This window comes from Haliotis rubra, unplaced genomic scaffold, assembly GCF_003918875.1.
Source record: "Haliotis rubra isolate DU_JTF1 unplaced genomic scaffold, ASM391887v1 Scf2, whole genome shotgun sequence".
NCBI classification, from domain to species: domain Eukaryota; kingdom Metazoa; phylum Mollusca; class Gastropoda; order Lepetellida; family Haliotidae; genus Haliotis; species Haliotis rubra.
Window position 1 is genome coordinate 1,568,819 of NW_025766002.1, and position 18,618 is coordinate 1,587,436.

General features: G+C 38.4%; 1 protein-coding gene and 1 long non-coding RNA gene across 3 annotated transcripts in view; one reads left to right on the forward strand and one right to left on the reverse strand.

The window, feature by feature from the left end:
- The window catches only part of LOC124275329 (serine/threonine-protein kinase Sgk1-like), a 123,596-nt gene that overhangs the window by 97,219 nt on the left and 7,759 nt on the right, over window positions 1-18,618 (forward strand). For both annotated transcript variants that reach the window (XM_046710827.1, XM_046710828.1), the window contains exons 8-14: window positions 3,976-4,088; window positions 4,918-4,954; window positions 11,556-11,642; window positions 16,187-16,282; window positions 17,380-17,487; window positions 18,304-18,441; window positions 18,561-18,618. In XM_046710827.1, the coding sequence (XP_046566783.1) occupies window positions 3,976-4,088; window positions 4,918-4,954; window positions 11,556-11,642; window positions 16,187-16,282; window positions 17,380-17,487; window positions 18,304-18,441; window positions 18,561-18,618 (637 nt within the window). The remainder of the gene's footprint in view (window positions 1-3,975; window positions 4,089-4,917; window positions 4,955-11,555; window positions 11,643-16,186; window positions 16,283-17,379; window positions 17,488-18,303; window positions 18,442-18,560) is intronic.
- LOC124275333 lies at window positions 6,996-14,785 on the reverse strand. Its single transcript, XR_006898246.1, has 3 exons — window positions 14,776-14,785; window positions 10,191-10,228; window positions 6,996-7,043 (listed from the first exon to the last, which is right to left on the reverse strand). It is a non-coding gene; the product is annotated as an uncharacterized LOC124275333 (long non-coding RNA).

Sequence of the window (18,618 nt, forward strand, 5' to 3'; positions counted from 1 at the left end):
AAATTAGACTCTCCTCACTGTTTCATAGACCACAGTAAATAAATTTTGAGACGTTCATCCGCATATTTCACAACTGTGACATATATGGGAGACAGATTTGTATGATATTTATGTAAATTAACTGTTCAAGGGGTCTGTGACCATTAAATGCTGAGGTATTTGATTCACATGAAGCATACATGTGTGACTGGTCTGCTTATTTGGTGTAAGGTGCCAAGAACAGGATTGGCTAGTTAGGCTTGCTAAGGCTTGGTGTTGCATGTCAAGGTGTCCCAGGATTGGGTAGTTAGGCTTGCTGAGGCTTGGTGATGCATGTCAAGGTGTCCCAGGATTGGGTAGTTAGGCTTGCTAAGGCTTGGTGATGCATGTCAAGGTGTCCCAGGATTGGGTAGTTTGGCTTGCTAAGGCTTGGTGATGCATGTCAAGGTGTCCCAGGATTGGGTAGTTAGGCTTGCTAAGGCTTGGTGATGCATGTCAAGGTGTCCCAGGATTGGGTAGTTTGGCTTGCTAAGGCTTGGTGATGCATGTCAAGGTGTCCCAGGATTGGGTGGTTAGGCTTGGTGATGCATGTCAAGGTGTCCCAGGATTGGGTAGTTAGGCTTGCTAAGGCTTGGTGATGCATGTCAAGGTGTCCCAGGATTGGCTAGTTAGGCTTGGTGATGCATGTCAAGGTGTCCCAGTTGCATAGCTTGATACTCATGTCCATCTCCATGATCTGTGAACTATGATTATAACAAACATAAGGGAACCACTAATTTTAGTTCGTTATAACCATAGTTTATCTGTTTGATTGACATTTCAGAATTTGATGAATAATAAGAAAGATAAGATACATTATTGATGACAACTTCTTTATTATATTGTGATGTGACATTTTGGTATAGGTTCTTATACCATTGTCAAGCAAAAGAAAATAAGTTGTCATCCATAAAGTATCTTACCTTTCTTATAACCGAAGTTTGTTATGCGCATTTCAAATAAAATTTATCGCAAGTGGAAAGGACCAAATATACAGTTTGTATTATACATCAGCTTGTTGTAAGAGTGTTCGTTAACTAATTTACTGTAGTAATATTGCTGAATGCTTAAACAGTGAACAAAGCAATGTATTTGGTTATTCCATGTATTAGATAGGGGGAACACTAGTAGCCATTTTCCCCTTCAGTAGGTACTTAGGAACAATAAAATTATGTGGGGTGGATGCTTCGTGAGGCAGTCAGGGATGAAAATCTGACAATTTATTTGTTATGGCCTTACCTTAATCTTAACACAGACATTGATACTAGAGTGGAACTAAATTGATTCCAAGTAATTTATGATGTGATGAGCTCATAAATTTGAAGGATATAGTTTTGCTAATGGTTACAACCAGATTTACATGAGGTCAGTGGTTTTTATTTGTTTGTGGAGCTATCAAGTTGTGTTCCTGGTTGTGTTTTCACAAAGTGATTGTGGAATTTACTACGAACAATCCATCATGTCTCGGCAGCTTCATGTGTGTAACTAGAACATGTATAGCCTGAAGCTGCAGGCCTCAGTCAATACTGGCTGCAGAATTTCTGTGGGATGCTCCTCACGTCCTGTTGTTGATGAAAAAAGGTATTTGGGGGAAGAGTGTGTTTTTTGTGAAGTGTTGTAATAAAATGGGCTAGGGGCCAGGTGTTTGGGTTTTTTAAAATGTATAGTTTCAAAGATACAGTTTATGATATACTGTTCGAAAGACAGATTTAGGATAGAATATAGAATTCAGAATGAATGATTAAGTCAGTGCCAATATATAAGGAACACATCCATGATTTGTATTCCTGAGTGAGTGAGTATGGTTTTAACAATGTTCCAGCAATTCCACGGCTTGAGACTCCAGAAATAGGTTTCACACATTGTACTGTTCTTGAGAGTCAACCCCTGGCCATACAATCAATGCTATTCCTTAGGGCAGTAGAATATACAAGCATTACTGACCAGCCAGTATATAGGGTCAGAGATTTAGTTTTAGATCAATATATGTTAGCCTCAGGTTATCCTTGAAAAAAGTAAATGTATTTGTTCAGGAAAAAAACAATTGTTCTGAAAAAAAATGAAAAGGCAGTGACTAAACATATTCTGTTTGTAACATAAATTAATGGCCCCCATAATAATTGTCACCTTAGTTACCAATAGAGATTGATCTTTTTACCATTAGTTATTACACTGCTTGAAATGATAAGGAATCACGAATCTGGTAAAGTCTGGGAGATCGGGAAGAGGCATTATCTGCATTTGTGATAGATAGGGATGTCACGATACATAAGTTTCATGAATCGATATGTGTCACGATTCGATACGTATCACGATACCTATTTTTGCAGCATTATTGTGTATTTAGTTACATTTTGAATATTAATATTTCATATTTTATAATTGTCCATGAAAAGATCAGCATTTTTTATTCTCAGAGATTAAAAGTTATAATTTCCCATCTTTGTGCATAAAAATAATCATTTTTAACTCTCATAACATAAAAAAACATGATACAATTGCAAAATGTAAGCGATACATAAACTGATACTTTCAAAACTAAATATCGATACACTTGTGAATCTATCAATAATTTTATCGTCTTAGAATATATCGATGTATCATGGCATCCCTAGTGATAGAGAACCAGGTCTCCGTGTTACAAGGCCTGAAGTTTTGGTCTTTCTTGGATTGAGTTATTCCGGTGTTTGGTTAGGAAACAAGTATTGGTTTGTCTGTAGGCATGAGGGCATACGATAATGCTACACAGTAATAGAATAGAATCGTAGTGATGAAGACATACAGAAGATGTTGGTGAGGACGTCTAGGGGCATTTTGGTTACCGTCTTCAAAGGAATGCCCAAATGAAAACAGATATGTCATGATAACATCTTGAAGCAATAGCATTGCTGCATTTTGTCAGTGCCAGCTGCTGTGATTTAGCTCATTTTGCTACAAGAATTGTTAGACACAAGTGATGGCTTGCAGGAAGGTTTTCATCATTGATTCTCAAACAATACAGTAAAATGAAGGAAGTTGCTAGGGAGCAGCCATTTATTACAGGGGTTGAGAGGTTGTTCATGCACTGAAAGTAATGACCTTGCCCTTATGCTTGTAATAATTTTTAAACTACTTTGTTGCATGTGGCCAGATTGATAAGGTTCCAGTTTATAGACTTGACCATTGCTAATTCTCCCATTGCAGATATGGCAAGGGTGATTTTAGATAACTTTGTGGCATGTGGCCTGATTGATAAGGTTCCAGTTTATAGAATCTACCATTGCTAATTCTTCCATGGCAGATATGGCAATGGTGGTGTAAAGTAACTTTTGTGGCATGTGGCGTGATTGATAAGGTTCTTTATAGTGGCATGTTCCATGGCAAATGAACACTATTTTACTTTATGCAGATTAACACGGTATTAGGCTCTATAGGAAATATTCATGTGACAAACAGACATCAAGGAAATATACTACCCATCAAAAGTTTAGACTCACTAGAGTAAATGTTGCCTTACTTCAGTAAACTATTCTGAACTAGATTTTGCAAAATATTCCATACTGTTTAAAGGTACCGTTTACATGAACTGATATCTTGTAAAGCAAATTCGTAACGTTGAAAAGATTATTGTCATAAGTTCAATAGATGATGAAACACAGTGAAAATTGGTGAATTCTTAACTAAACTTTACACCAAAACGCAGCAGTTCACATGCACGATATTTGCACATGCTTTTCAGCAATTTGATGCATGATTCTCTTGCAATTCATGCATAAGTTTTGCTGTTGGTTAACCCAAGTTAGTGAAGAAATTCATCTTCAATGTAACTGCATAAATATACATAATATATAGTGAGTGCTTTAAGTGAGTCTAAACTTTTGATGGTAGCATTCATCAAGATGCCTGGCGATACAGCCTGTTTGTTGTTTTGGGTATCAATGTACACCGATACTGATGTTAATCTCATTTATTTTTCAGTTGTTTTTTCATCTACAAAGGGAGAGATACTTCCCTGAACCACGTGCCAAATTTTATGCAGCAGAGATGGCTAGTGCAATAGGTTACCTGCATTCCCTTAATATCATATACAGGTGAGTTACCTGCATTCCTTCAGTGTCGTATACAGGTGAATTACTTGTATTCCCTTAATATCATATACAGATGAGTTACCCGTATTCCCTCAATATCATATAGAGATGAGTTACCTGTATTCCCTTAATATCATATACAGGTGCGTTACCTGTATTCCCTTAATATCATATACAAATGAGTTACCTGTTGTTCCTTATTATCATATACAGGTGCGTTACCTGTATTCCCTCAATATCATATAGAGATGAGTTACCTGTATTCCCTTAATATCATATACAGGTGCATTACCTGTATTCTCTTAATATCATATACAAATGAGTTACCTGTATTTCCTTATTATCATCAGATGAATTACCTGTAATCCCTCATTATGATATGCATGTGCATTTTCTGTATTCCCTTTATATCATTTATATCATATACAAGTGAGTAACCATCGTTCAGATATGGGTGATTTATCTGTATTCCCATAATATCATATACAGGTGAGCTACAAACATTGGGTTAGTGTCACCTGCATTCTGTCATGACTTGTACTAGTTTACATGGCTTACTTTAAAGAGAATTGTATAAGGACAAAGTATATTGACTTTCAAAATTTGATTCCAACCTTCCTTTAATATCATTGACGTAACTGACAAAATGAATGCACGATTAAATTATTAAAAATCAGAACTGGGTAATTTCACAAAATTCATTTCTTCACAATGTGTGTTTTTTGTCTAAATTTGATGTGAAGTATGGCATGTGAGTATTAAAGTTACATTCAGACAATACTTATCTAAAGTTACAAATCCATTCTTATTTCATTTTATTTTCAATTTTCAGAGATCTCAAGCCAGAAAATATATTATTAGATTCCCAGGTAAGTCTATTTCCATATAGAAACATATGGTCAGAAAATCCATTGAAATATTTTAAGACATGCAAACATTATTTGATTACGCAAGGTAAGCCATGAAGAAGTAGTTCACATGTCAGACCAGGATTTTTTATATTACTTTATGTCAAAATGTTTGGCTCTGTGTGGTATTTGATATAATTTAACAATGATAAATGCTAGCTATGTTACCAATTTGCTCCTTCAATATCAGTGATAAGCTTGTCACGTAAAAAGTACATGATTTACCCAGAGCCTAGTGAAGCCATGGTAAGACTGCCCACACCGTGCAGAGGCCATGTTTATTGACAGGTATTAGGCCCTGATCTGTACACTGTGGAGCAAAATATACGAGAGGCACCACATTCTGTCTGATATGACGCATGCAGATACTCCTTCCCTTGTAATTTCTCCAATTCTGTGACCTTGTTTACATGTGGTAGAGAAGGTTGTATAATATGGACACCATTGTGTGACCAGGGAAAACTAAAGTCAATCAGCTTGTGTGATAAAATGACTGAGAATAAGGTATGCGTGAATATGCCACTCTTGGATATTTTCCAATAACATCATGGCAGGGGACCTTGAGATGAAGTGCAAAGGCTTTATGCAGCTTTTGGCCATATTCCTGCAATATCACAGCAGGGGACACAGAAATGGGTTTCACACATTGTACCCATGTCTGGAATCAAACCCAGGTATTTGTTGTGCCAAGTTTGACCATTAACCACTAAGCTACTCCTTTACCTCCTTGGTATAAAGACTAGCATGGACAATTCTTTTATAAAAGATTAAACTTTTATTTTTGTACTTCTTTTTAATAATAATTATTTGCTGGAATATAGCGATGTAAAACTGAACTCACTCACTTCTTTAGTAATAAAGTTTTAGTAGAGTGGGAAAGGAATATGTTTTAGAACTGAATGAATTAGTGAGTGAGTGAGCAAGCGTGTTTATTTTAAGCTGCATATGTTACATTTCTGGGGAACAACAGAAATGGGCTTCACACAATTTGCTCATTTGTGGATTCAAACCTTGACCTTTGGCTTGTCAAGCCGATGATTTAACCGCTAAGCTACTCCACTGTCCCTTGTTATACTAAGACATATGGGAGATGCTTCAGTAAGTCGTGTTCAGCATGGCCAGATTCCCCAGTTGGGTTTCCCTCCAGGACCTCCAGCAGCATAGGTCCCTGCACTAACAGGGATCAGGGACAAATGGTATTCTGGTAGTTCTACTATTTGTGATCAATTGTTTGCTCATTCTATCAACCACTGGCCAAGAGGTCATTTTGTGCAAGCCATCTTGAAAGTTGTCAAAGAAAACCAGATTCTATTATATTAGTAAAGGTAATCTGCTATGCAATATGAAAGAATCAGGTGTTCCTTAACTTCTTGTGAGTAGTATATATCACACTCACTCACTCACTCACTCACTCACTCACTCACTCACTCACTCACTCACTCACTCACTCACACTCACTCACTCACTCACTCACTCACTCATTCACTCACTGTTGATAAAATGGCCAAGGGTTTTATTGAAAGATTCTCCACTCAAGATTAATAACCTGATAACAGTTTATTGGCATCTGCCAGTTCTGTGAAAGAACATGCAGTGACCTCAGAACCTGCGTGTAATTCCGTCACATAAGTGATCTTGAGAAGCTGAGGTGTCGACATTCAGACGATTGGCAATATCTATGCGTAAGACCTAGGTAGTTAAGCCCCCATAATTCACCAATATGGGGAAGGTGGGGGAATGAAATTGACATGGGCTTCATCCATCGCCATCTATTGCTCCACAAATGCTACTCAGGGCTGATTACTGAAACCATGGCTCATTCACATCGCCTTCAGAAGAGTTCATCATCTTGCGGTTGTGCTCATCTGTACACTGGGGCACGTGGGGTTGGGGGGAGTTGGGACTACATGTGCTGCGGTTCGCTACACAGTTGCAAATCCCAAATCTTGGTTTGCATGACTATGTTTCTGGGTCACCGTATGCACGGTGGTAAACATGGAACTTGATCACTGGGGGATTTCCTCCCACCTCAAGCTGACACTCTGGAATACTGGTCCAACCTGTGTTCAACCCAACTCTCTCTCATCTGTATATAGCTCAGATGGACTGTTTTCAGTGTGGTTGTACAGAAGGGATTCTCTGATATCAGGAAGGTTTGGTGGGGTAGCTTAGTGGTTAAGGTGGTCGCTCATCACACTGAATACCTGGGTTTGATTCCCCACAAGGGTACTATGTGTGATGCCCATTTCTGGTGTCTCAAGTTATAATATTGCTGGAATGTTGTTGAAAGTGGCAGAAAATCTCACTCACTCACTCACTCACTCACTCACTCACTCACTCACTCACTCACTCACTCACTCACTCACTCACTCACTCACTCACTCACTCACTCACTCACTCACTCACTCACTCACTCACTCACTCACTCACTCACTCACTCACTCACTCACTCACTCACTCACTCACTCACTCACTCACTCACTCACTCACTCACTCACTCACTCACTCACTCACTCACTCACTCACTCAGGAAACCTCATGCTCAGTAAAGCCTGACATTGATTCCGACATCAATCACAAATATGTTCGAAAATTCATCTTCATACTGGGCATGATCAGACATATTTCAATAATGACTTCCAAATTCACCTGATCTGTGTCACATTAGCTGCAAATACATTCTGCTGTGATATGTCATCTCTCCATGGGCTTGGATTTCTTATTTTCTGTTAATATTTAAATGAAATTTCATAGGAGAGCTATAACGTGATTTTATATTGAATATAAAATAATGCCGTAGCTTGTAGTTGATAGGGTTTCATTTTAAATACCCCAGAGGAATCAATATGATACTACTGGTAATGGACACACATGCTACCTTCTCCCTTGCCACCTGTGAAGATCGGGGTTAGAATTGATCTTCAGTAACCCATGCTTGTCGTAAGAGGCGACTAACGGCTACACATGTCATTGGTTCCCAATTGCGTAGATCGATGCTCATGCTTTTGATCACTGGATTGTCTGGTCCAGACTTGATAATTTACAGACTGCCGCCATATTGCTGGAATATTGCTGAGTGCAAAACTAAACTCACTCATTCACTTCTCCCTTGCCTGTTACCCACATTTAGTTAGGGTAATAAATGTTATCATTAGTGCTCGGTTTGAAGATTAAAGAACCACTAAACTTTGTTTTTTGTTACTCTTTTAACCATTACATATGAAAGATTTGTGGTTAGTCTTATGCGGAACACCAAATTTATTCTTTAAAAACTTGTGGTTAATTAATACCGAGCGATTAAAAGTGGCCAAAAAGTCGCCTGCTTCCTCTCCGCCAACAAAACCACAGACAGGTTACGTAACTCTGTCGCCAGAGCACTGCAGTGACGTCATATGAGGAACGATTTTCAGTTAGTTGTATAGAAAATGTGTAGCACACTCATCATTTTGATGATTTCTCGACATCAACGATGACATGCCGAATCGCTGCTTTGTCGCCAATTGCTCCTAGGGTCGGGCGATGGTGTCCCCATGCACAGATTTCGACAGGACCCCGAAGTTCGTAAGCAAATCGGTTATGTTTGTGAGCGCGCTTTAGCTGCCAGGAAGCCTGAAACGATATCTTACTTGTGTTCAGATCGCTTCACGGAAGTTAAAGAATCAAAACTACTTACTAGTTGTTGTAAAATATGCATATGATTGATGACCATAAAGATTTTCTATGACACAACTTGTAACATAACGATTTCTTCCTCGAAGTGAGGTTGTGGTCGAAGTAACAATAATATTGTAAGTAGTATTATATTGACACCCACCTCGCTGCCAGGAGAGAATTGTTATGTTATATGACGCTATGTCATGCAAAATCCTATTGGCCATCAATAAAATACATATTTTACTACCAGTAGAAAGTAGTTTTGATTTTGTAACTCGGTGAAAACAAACCTAAATGCCATTTATCCTCAGACTGGCGGATGTTCCCGATAGGGCGCCGCCATTTTTAAAAATAAAGAAATCTGTTAGAATTAATGAGATTATAGTTTGTTTTCATCAAGTTAGATAATCAAGACTACTTTCTACTCGTTGTTAAATATGTATTGGAATCATAACCAAACGGATTTTGCATGACACAACTTATAACATAACGATTTCTTCCACGGAAGCCAGGTGGGGGTCGAAGTCACAATACTGCGCAATAAATTTCTTGCTACATTCCCATGGTTAATGTCCACTCACCAGTATGTAGATACTAGTCAATGTGCGTCTTTATATTTGGTCTTATAATCCTAATTAGTTTATTATCATACTTGTATGCATTTTGAAACTAAATAAAAAGCAGACGATCTGCTGATACTTATTGTGAATTTATAACAGAACTGTAATATCTAGACATTTTATAGTTTGCCAATGTGAATCATAATTCGCACACACACCCTAGTGCATGTTGTCTGACTCATTACACTTCACGGCGAAAACAATGATTTATGTTGAATGCTACGACAAATGAATAAAATCAAAATGCAAATATTAAAATTAAAACAGATTAAAGTTATAGGAACAATATCAGGCCATTACCTTGTTCGAGGAATGTATCCATCAATATCCACAAAACTGTTCCAAATGATGAGTCTTTTAACAGTTTAATATACGAAAAAGTGATCAATCTTTTCAGGTATTGGCGTATAGTCTCATTGGTCACCCAAGATAGCACACCTGGCAACTAATTGCATAATGTCCGCCTTCTCTTTAAAACAGTAATTTAGTTAGCCAATAATGGGCAATCAATCAATGTATTGCCGGTTAATCCTTTGAAAGAAGCTGAGGTGTAGAGCATTCAGTTGGCAATATCTATGCGTAAGACCTAGGTAGTTAAGCCCCCATAATTCACCAATAGAGGTGGGGAGATTCAGTGACATGGGCTTCAGATTAGTCTATTGCTCCACAAATGCTACTCAGGGCTGATTACTGAAACCATGGCTCATTCACTTTTCAGAAGAGTTCATCATCTTACTTGATGTGCTCATCTGTACACAATGGGACGCGATGGGGGTTGGGGGAGTTAATCCTTACATGTGCTGCGGTTAAGCTACACAGTTGCAAAAGAAATCTTGGTTTGCGACTATGTTTCTGGGTCACCGTATGCGCGAGGAGGTAATGGAACTTGATGGCTGGGGATTCCTCCCACCTCAAGCTGACACTCTGGAATACTGGTCCAACCTGTGTTCAACCCAACTCTCTCTCATCTGTATATAAATTCAGATGGACTGTTTTCCAGTGTGGTTGTACAGAAGGGATTCTCTGATATCAGGAAGGTTTGGTGGGGTAGCTTAGTGGTTAAGGTGGTAGCTCATCACACTGAATACCTGGGTTTGATTCCCCACATGGGTACTATGTGTGATGCCCATTTCTGGTGTCCCAGTTATGATATTGCTGGAATGTTGTTGAAAGTGGCATAAAATCTTACTCACTCACTCATACAGGAAACCTCATGCTCAGTAAAGCCTGACATTGATTCCGACATCCATCACAAATATGTTCTGAAAATACATCTTCATACTGGGCGTGATCAGACATATTTCAATAATGACTTCCAAATTCACCTGATCTGTGTCACATTAGCCGCAAATACATTCTGCTGTGATATGTCATCTCTCCATGGGCTTGGATTTCTTATTTTCTGTTAATATTTAAATGAAATTTCATAGGAGGCTAAAAGCAGTGATTTTATATTAAATATGAAATAATGGCGTGCTTGTAGTTGATATAGGTTTCATTTTCCAGGGGAATCAATATGATACTACTGGTAATGGACACACATGCTACCTTCTCCCTTGCCACCTGTGAAGATCGGGGTTAGAATTGATCTTCAGTAACCCATGAAATGTAGTAAGAATGCGACTAACTGGATCAGGTGGTCAGGCTTGCTTCCTCATATGACGACCCATGTCGCCGGTTCCCAATTGGTTGAATTGATGCTCATGCTGTTGATCACTGGATTGTCTGGTCAAGACTCTTATTTATGGACCGTCGCCATATAGCTGGAATATTGCTGAGTGCGGCATAAAACTAAACTCACTCACTCACTTCTCCCTTGCCTGTTACCCACATTTAGGGTAATAAATGTTATCATTAGTGCTCGGTTTGAAGATAAAACATAGTACACATGGTAATCGTGTGCTTACAGCTGTTGATTTGCAGTCAACGAATTACCTTTTGAATGCATATTCATGGTGTAGATGACCATTGGCTATTTGTAGTTTTATCCCTCCCATTTCACATTTTTGTCCCAATTATCCAAAGACAAAGAAAATTTATGTTATTTTTCTTTTCCCTTTACTCAGAATATAACATGTTAAACATTCATGCTGTATGTGCATAGTTTATTAAATGACCATTGAAACTCTCGTGAAAATGGATGAAAATGAACTGTGCACCCCCCTTTCTCAAAAAGCTATATCTGCCCCTGTATGTGAATCACAGCTTTTGTGCATTTAAAAAAAATATACTGCTTAATTTATTGTAGCCTAAAATACGTTTTCATGATGTCGTTTGTTTTGTTTCAGGGTCATGTAGTATTGACAGACTTCGGACTGTGTAAGGAAGGAATTGAAGGAATGGGGACGACCTCCACCTTCTGTGGCACTCCTGAGGTGAGCAGGTCACGAATATCCAGTTGTATGTATTCTGCACCGCTGGCCAGGTTGTTTAAGGTGTCGCAATCAGTGGCAGATCCAGAGGGGGGGTTCAGGGGGTTCAACACCCCACCACCCCCATTTGAAAATGACTAAAGACCACATTGAAGTTAATGATTTGCAATGGCTGAACCACCCCCAACCCCCCCTTTTGAAAATTTATGGATCCACCTATGACAATTCCCTCGTTCACTTGTGTTCTGTTTACCCGGATTTTGTGTCTAGATTTGTCAGCACTTGTGGGGATCATCAAAATGTTATCATCTACGTTCTGCAAGAGGCGTTACTGCTGTATGAAGCTGACCTATTACTGCAATACTCCTCAAAGCCGTGTTTCGCTCACTCACTCACTCACTCACTCAAGTTACCTCCCCTAAGTCTTTAGCACACATATACCACAAAATACATGCCACCGTATTCAAAGTATATTCACACGCAATATACCTAATTACTGTTTTGTGAAAGAGTCCTCAATAGCTTGTATCTCGAACAAGTCACACAGAAATGAACATGACAGAAACATTAGACTGCCAGGTTGTTAGGTGGAGAGAAAACTTTTTGATGCATATTTGGCTGAACTAATTTCAGAAGCAAACACTTCTATGTGCACATGATTTGAAAATTGTCATTTGAGATCAGAGACAACAGAAATGCATTAGCAATGTTGGCTGGCATTAAATATAAATACTGAAGTCACGATTTATTTTACCGTTCCCATCAATATTGTGAAAAATATTCCTCACGAAACTAATAAATCAGGTTTTGTGAGACAGCACGTGCAAGTGGTGAGACAGATCACTGTCACTTTCCTTATTGAACTAATCTACAAAGTCCTATCATTTAAAAATGTGATATAAATACAGAAAAAATGGCTGAAACAAAATATGTCCATGAGGCCATAAGAGATGGAAAACGGAGAGTCATCTAGTTATTGATTTGGTTGTCCGGCAAACCCAGCAATAAGCAGCACGATATTGATGGGAGACGTATGAAGCATCATCTTCGCTGTGTGTGGTCCGAACATAACAAGGAATTCTGGGATAAATACGTGTCACTTGTCTTGGTTGTAAATTCCCTATGACAGGATGCTGTGTATGACGTCAGTTGTGACGTGTGACATAGTTTGAGCGATGTCCCCTGCCATGTTTGTATCTGATTTGATGGCAGCAGTCGGGAATGTCACTTCTCCAATAGTAGCCAGGGTAACTAAATATTCTGTATGATTGTTCTATATTTCTGATGTGATGACAAGCAAGAACGTCGCCGATCATCTGAGCTGGACAGATCGTAGAGGGTCACTGATCAGTCATCATGTCTGTTGTTGGAATTTTCTTTTGCCGAGCATCGGTTTCTGTAATAATCTGTGCATAAATCTCTCATAAGATCTTTATTCATGAATATGGTTTGCAGTTATTAATAGAAGAATGATAAATCTATAGAGAAGAAATGATATTATCAAGACTGGTTGCATTTTTATGCTTTTATGATTATGTTGCTTTCAAGATAGCTTGGCTTTATAGTGACCTTGCAGGTTATTGCATAGGATTTTTTTATGTTTCATAATAAGTTGTCAAACTGTGGGTCATATAATCTACTGGTATTTTGATTTCTACTTATCAAATAGATGCCATTTTTCTTTAAAAAGCCATAATTTCTTTAATTAATGAAAGTTAGAAACTTCTCTCACTCACTTAATGTGAAAATACACAGTGAGTGAGTGAGTTGCATTTCTTTCACAATGATTGAACCCATTATTTGTGCAGCAAAAAAGTTAATCTAATTATATGTGTGGAAATAAAAGCACCCTGATATTGTGTAATATAGTTAACAGTCGGGTGTGGTCCAAGAATCAATCACCTCCAGCTCCTCTTGTCTGTACACACTGGTGTAGCTGCTCAGCCATTGTAATGAGTTGTGTCCATAATGGAGCACACTGGACCTATCACACTAGAAGCACCTTTGTAACTCTCAAGATCGAAGGTCAAGGGTACTACATATTTTCAGCTTGTAAAATCCTGTACGTTATTGATACATGGTGGAATCATGCTGGAGATTTAGTATTCTAAATAATATTACTTTCAACCATATGTGTATTCCAATTTAGGGGACATGGGTACCCAATTGGTTAAAGGTGATGCAATTCGCGGAGTTGTATCCCTTGGGCAGTATTCAAATCCTGGATCATCCTGGTCATGTTTCCAGGTTTGTAGGCACCATACCAGTACTCGTGGATTTCACCCAAAGTGGTAAATGTCATGCATCTCTTTCGATCTTCCCCTCCTCATTCAGCAGGGTTGTGGGGTGGCCTCTTCATGCCGAAGCACCACGTTCAGTTTCCTACACAGATGCAATGTGTGAAGCCCATTTCTGGTGTCACCAGTTGTGATATTGGCGGAATACTGCTAAAAGCATTGTTATAAGCCAATTCACTCACTCATTGAGCTGACTCCATGATATAAGTGCAATACAGTATTGTTAAGCCCAACTCACTCACTCACTCACTCACTCCTATTGCCTCAGTTCATGCTATAGTCTCATCATGTTCCTGATGAGGATTATACTTAACTACCCTTCCCTGACACAATCAGTCAATACCTGTTAATGATAAAGATGCCCAATAAGCAGAAAGGAAGCTTCTTTCTGTTGTTCACAATGTCTGGCTTTAGTAATGACCGAAGTATTTCGGATTATGTGGGAGAACGGAAAAGAGCTGAGTGGTCAGACTGAAGATGGATGTAGATGCTGTTCTTGCATGATGTGTCTCATCGTGTCATTATCCCCCTACAGTCCCACTTCACCCCATACTTCACATCACCCACGATCTGCTCTCTGAGAGACAGAGCTGGATCCTTACTGTGGTGAAAAACATGAGTCATTTCAGGCCCATTTGTGACCTAAAGTTGGTTCATTCTCTGAGATTGCGAGCCATTTTCAGAATGAAGCTAAAGAAACAAATACAACAACTTTTCTTGGAATTAACTGTCAATCCCAGTTGAAGCTTGGCCATAGTGAACGTAAGGTTGTCGTCTACTCTCTCAACAACTTGCCATTCAGATTTCTGACTGCAAGAATCATGATTCGACCTCAGAACCCCACAAACTTATGTTTGATTTGCCATATTGTAGTCTTGATTCCAATGCCCATCTGAAATAATCTTAGAATGTCTTCTAACCCTTTCTTTTAGTCATTTATACATTTTAACCATAGAGGTTTAAGTCATATCAGCGTAACCAAGTCTTGTAGACAACAGTAAGTCATATTAGTACCTTTTGGCAAATCTGCTGGGAGTAAGTGAGTGAGTCGTGTTTTGTGCCCCTTTAAGACAGTTTTCAAGTTGTATCATGGCATGTCAGCTTATTGGGGGCTGAGACCTGGGCCTAGATTTTCGAAGCTCTCTTAGCTCTAAGATAGTCATAAGTTAATGTTAATGTATGGCACTTACGACCATCTTAGCGCTAAGAGAACTTCGAAAATCTAGGCCCAGGTCTCTTGGGTGAAATCCTCGAGTGTTAGTATAATGGTGACAAACACAGAAAGGGAGTCAGCTTCAACAAGATCCTTCTGTGAATCTCCCATGATCCTTCTCTCTATATTTCCCATGATCCCTTCTGTTATCTCCTATGATCCCCCTCAGTATATGTCTCATGATCCTTTTCTCTATGTTTCCAATGATCCTCCTCTGTATATGTCCCATGATCCTTTTCTCTATATTTGTCCCATGATCCTTTGCTCTCATGATCCCCTCTCTAAATGTCCATGATGGTATATATGGTACAGGAAACAAGTATAATCAGTGATTATGTATAATCACTGAGATTTTCAGTGATTATGTCTAATGCCTGTTTCACTCAGTGGTTATGTCTAATTACTGAAATTTTCAGTAATTAGACATAATCACTGAAATGAACAAACAAACACTTCTATTGTGGAATGTTAAATGTTTCCATGACCAAGATGATCTATGTATCGTTCAACAGTCTCTCTGCACAAATGACTCAGCCTGTGATCATCAAAGATTCCTAATATGTAGTTGACCATTGTTTACGTTCTAATGTTGTCTTGTAAATTAAGATTAAATCTAATAAACATGGTTCTTCCTTGTTACAGTATTATTTCGTATAAGAGTTCATTGTACAATATAAACACAAGGAGTTATACCCAAGAATATGTTTTCAGTAAACAAGTATAATTTCTCTGCTTCATTTCAGTGATTATATCTAATTACTGAAAATTTCAGTAATTAAACATAACCCTGAATGAAACAGGCATTATACATAATCACTGATTATTCTTGTTTCTGGTAACATATATACCGTTTATCCAAATCAATATGGTGTCCATATCAACAGTCACTTTTTATACTTAAAAGACTATGTAGATTGGTTTATGGATGCCACATCTGGACATCATTGTACAAAAATATTCCAGTCGAAACCAACCCCCCTTCTCAACACCATCAACACTCCCGTATGCCTTCCTCACCACGATGTTGTAATTTGCAGTATCTGGCCCCCGAGGTGCTACGGAAACAGCCTTATGACAAGACCGTGGACTGGTGGTGCCTTGGAGCGGTGCTGTATGAGATGATGTATGGTTTGGTAAGAATGTCTTTTATTGCTTTTCTGCCCTCTCAGCCTAAGATCTTTAGGCCATGGACATTAATGAAAACTTACTTGCTCTTGTATGCAGCCATCAATGTTCACTTCAAGTATCAAGTTCTAGCTGAAAGGTCCAAACCTTTTCAAGAGAGATGCAGACCTCATTTTTAATATTATTTTGTATGTTAAAAAACAGATTAAATGAAATTGTTTTTGCAGTGTGAAGGATCTATTTCTTGTGTGAAGTCATCTTGACATTTTTTTTATAAGTGAAAAAGAGTTTGGAACAAGAAATGTCTTGAATAATGGATGATGCTGGAAAACCTGATCAGTATGGTGTAAAAAGTTGGCCGAGCCCAAATCAATTGCAGTTCTCAATGGTGCTGCCCAGTTGTCTCAAAACCTGTGGGTATTTCAGGCAAGATCCACAGCAGCTTCTGCTGGTCATATCATGCAATCAGTTGATCAGATGGTCAAGCTGGATGACTTGGTTCAAACTGTGTCTTTGTACCTTGAGTGCATAGACTGTTGCTTACAATATCAATCAGTGGATTGTCTAGTCCAGATTTGATTATATACTGTCTGATGTCAATACATGGAATATTGTTAAGTGCATCTTTAAACAACAAAGAAGCAAAAATACAATCATTCAGACTGTCAGTTAAAATTAACTGAAAGGCATTTTTATTAATGTGTAAAGATCCTTCTTGCAATTATTGGAAGAAAAATAATTCAACAAAAAATATAATTTCATGAAAAGTTTATGCAATACATTTATCTTACATTAATCTATGGCATGTCTGTCCAATTCATTTGTCATACAGATATCTTAATCCTGGATTGGAGTTGAAGCTAACAATAACTTAATCAATATAAGAATTGATTCTATTTGCGGAGCTATCATAAACAGTGACTAAGATACAATGGAATGCAAGGCTTTATCATTTTGAGTTACCTTTATGACGGATAACCTCTCTTGCACTGATTTGATAAGTTTCAGGTATAATTGCATCCTTGTGAGGCATATCAGAGATGGATTTCCAATATGCAGCCTCAATAACGAAGTTGTTTCATCACAACCACATTCTTTTTTGTAGCCTCCGTTTTACAGTCGCGACACTGCGGAGATGTACGACAACATCCTGTATAAACCTCTTCGACTGCGCACCAATGTCTCCTATTCTGCCCGGTCTATATTAGAAGGGGTAGGTCACAAAGATCAAATATTTCTGGAGAAATCAGTAGAATCTGTTGAAAAAAATCCTTGCAGATACATTTGGATGTACGACTCACGACCATGAAAATTTAATTTGATTGATATAAACAGTCAGCTACAAACAACTTAACCCCATGTGTGATTGTGGCAAAAAGTGTTCGAAACAAGAAATGGTTTATATATTTGAAATGGTTTTAATAGGTGTACTTTGGACTTTTTATATCCAATTTACCTGTGTGCATTTAAATTTGCTTGTCAGTGTATGAGTGAGTCAGTCAGGCTTAGTGGTAATTCATTCATCTTACTTTCTGTGAGGTTAATTCTGGGAGTAAGCTCACAATGAGGCTGACATACGTCTTTGATGAAACCAGTGAGCATGTGCAGCAAAGGTTCATCATCAGAGCAAATCAGGCATTTGGGACCCATTATCGTCACTTGTCAACTATGTTTGCACGTCTTGAAGCGCTAGTTGTGATTAGCTATGGGGATAATGTGATCATTGGGTCCTACCCTTGTTCATCCTGCTTATTTCAAGGTTTGTCTGCACCATACTGGTGTGTTTACAAAAGTAGTAAACATATAATATAACATCTGGATCATTTAGGGCTTTCTTCCCACAGGAAACTAAGACTCACTCACTCACTCACTCACTCACTCACTCACTCACTCACTCATTCTGGGGATAATCAAGGTTTTACATGCAGTTGATGATAAACATAGGGTGGATGGGTATGATGATGTATCACAACAATGATGATGATGATGATGATGATGATGATGATGATGATAATCTGTTTACTCTCAGCTACTTCAAAAAGAGAAGGAGAATCGCATTGGTGCCAAGCGAGACTTCCAGGAGATTCAAAACCATGCCTTCTTCGTAGAAATCAACTGGGCTGACCTTGATGACAGGAAGGTCAAACCTCCGTACAACCCCAATGTGGTGAGTGGAGAAGCAGACATTAACAATATTACTTGATACTGGTTCGAAATCATACCCCATTCCCCAAATAACAAAATTATTGGATATTGTTGCTTAATCTACTGTTTTGTTTGTTTCAGAGCGGCCAGCTGGACTTAAAACATTTTGACCCAGAATTTGTTCGTGAGCCCATATCTG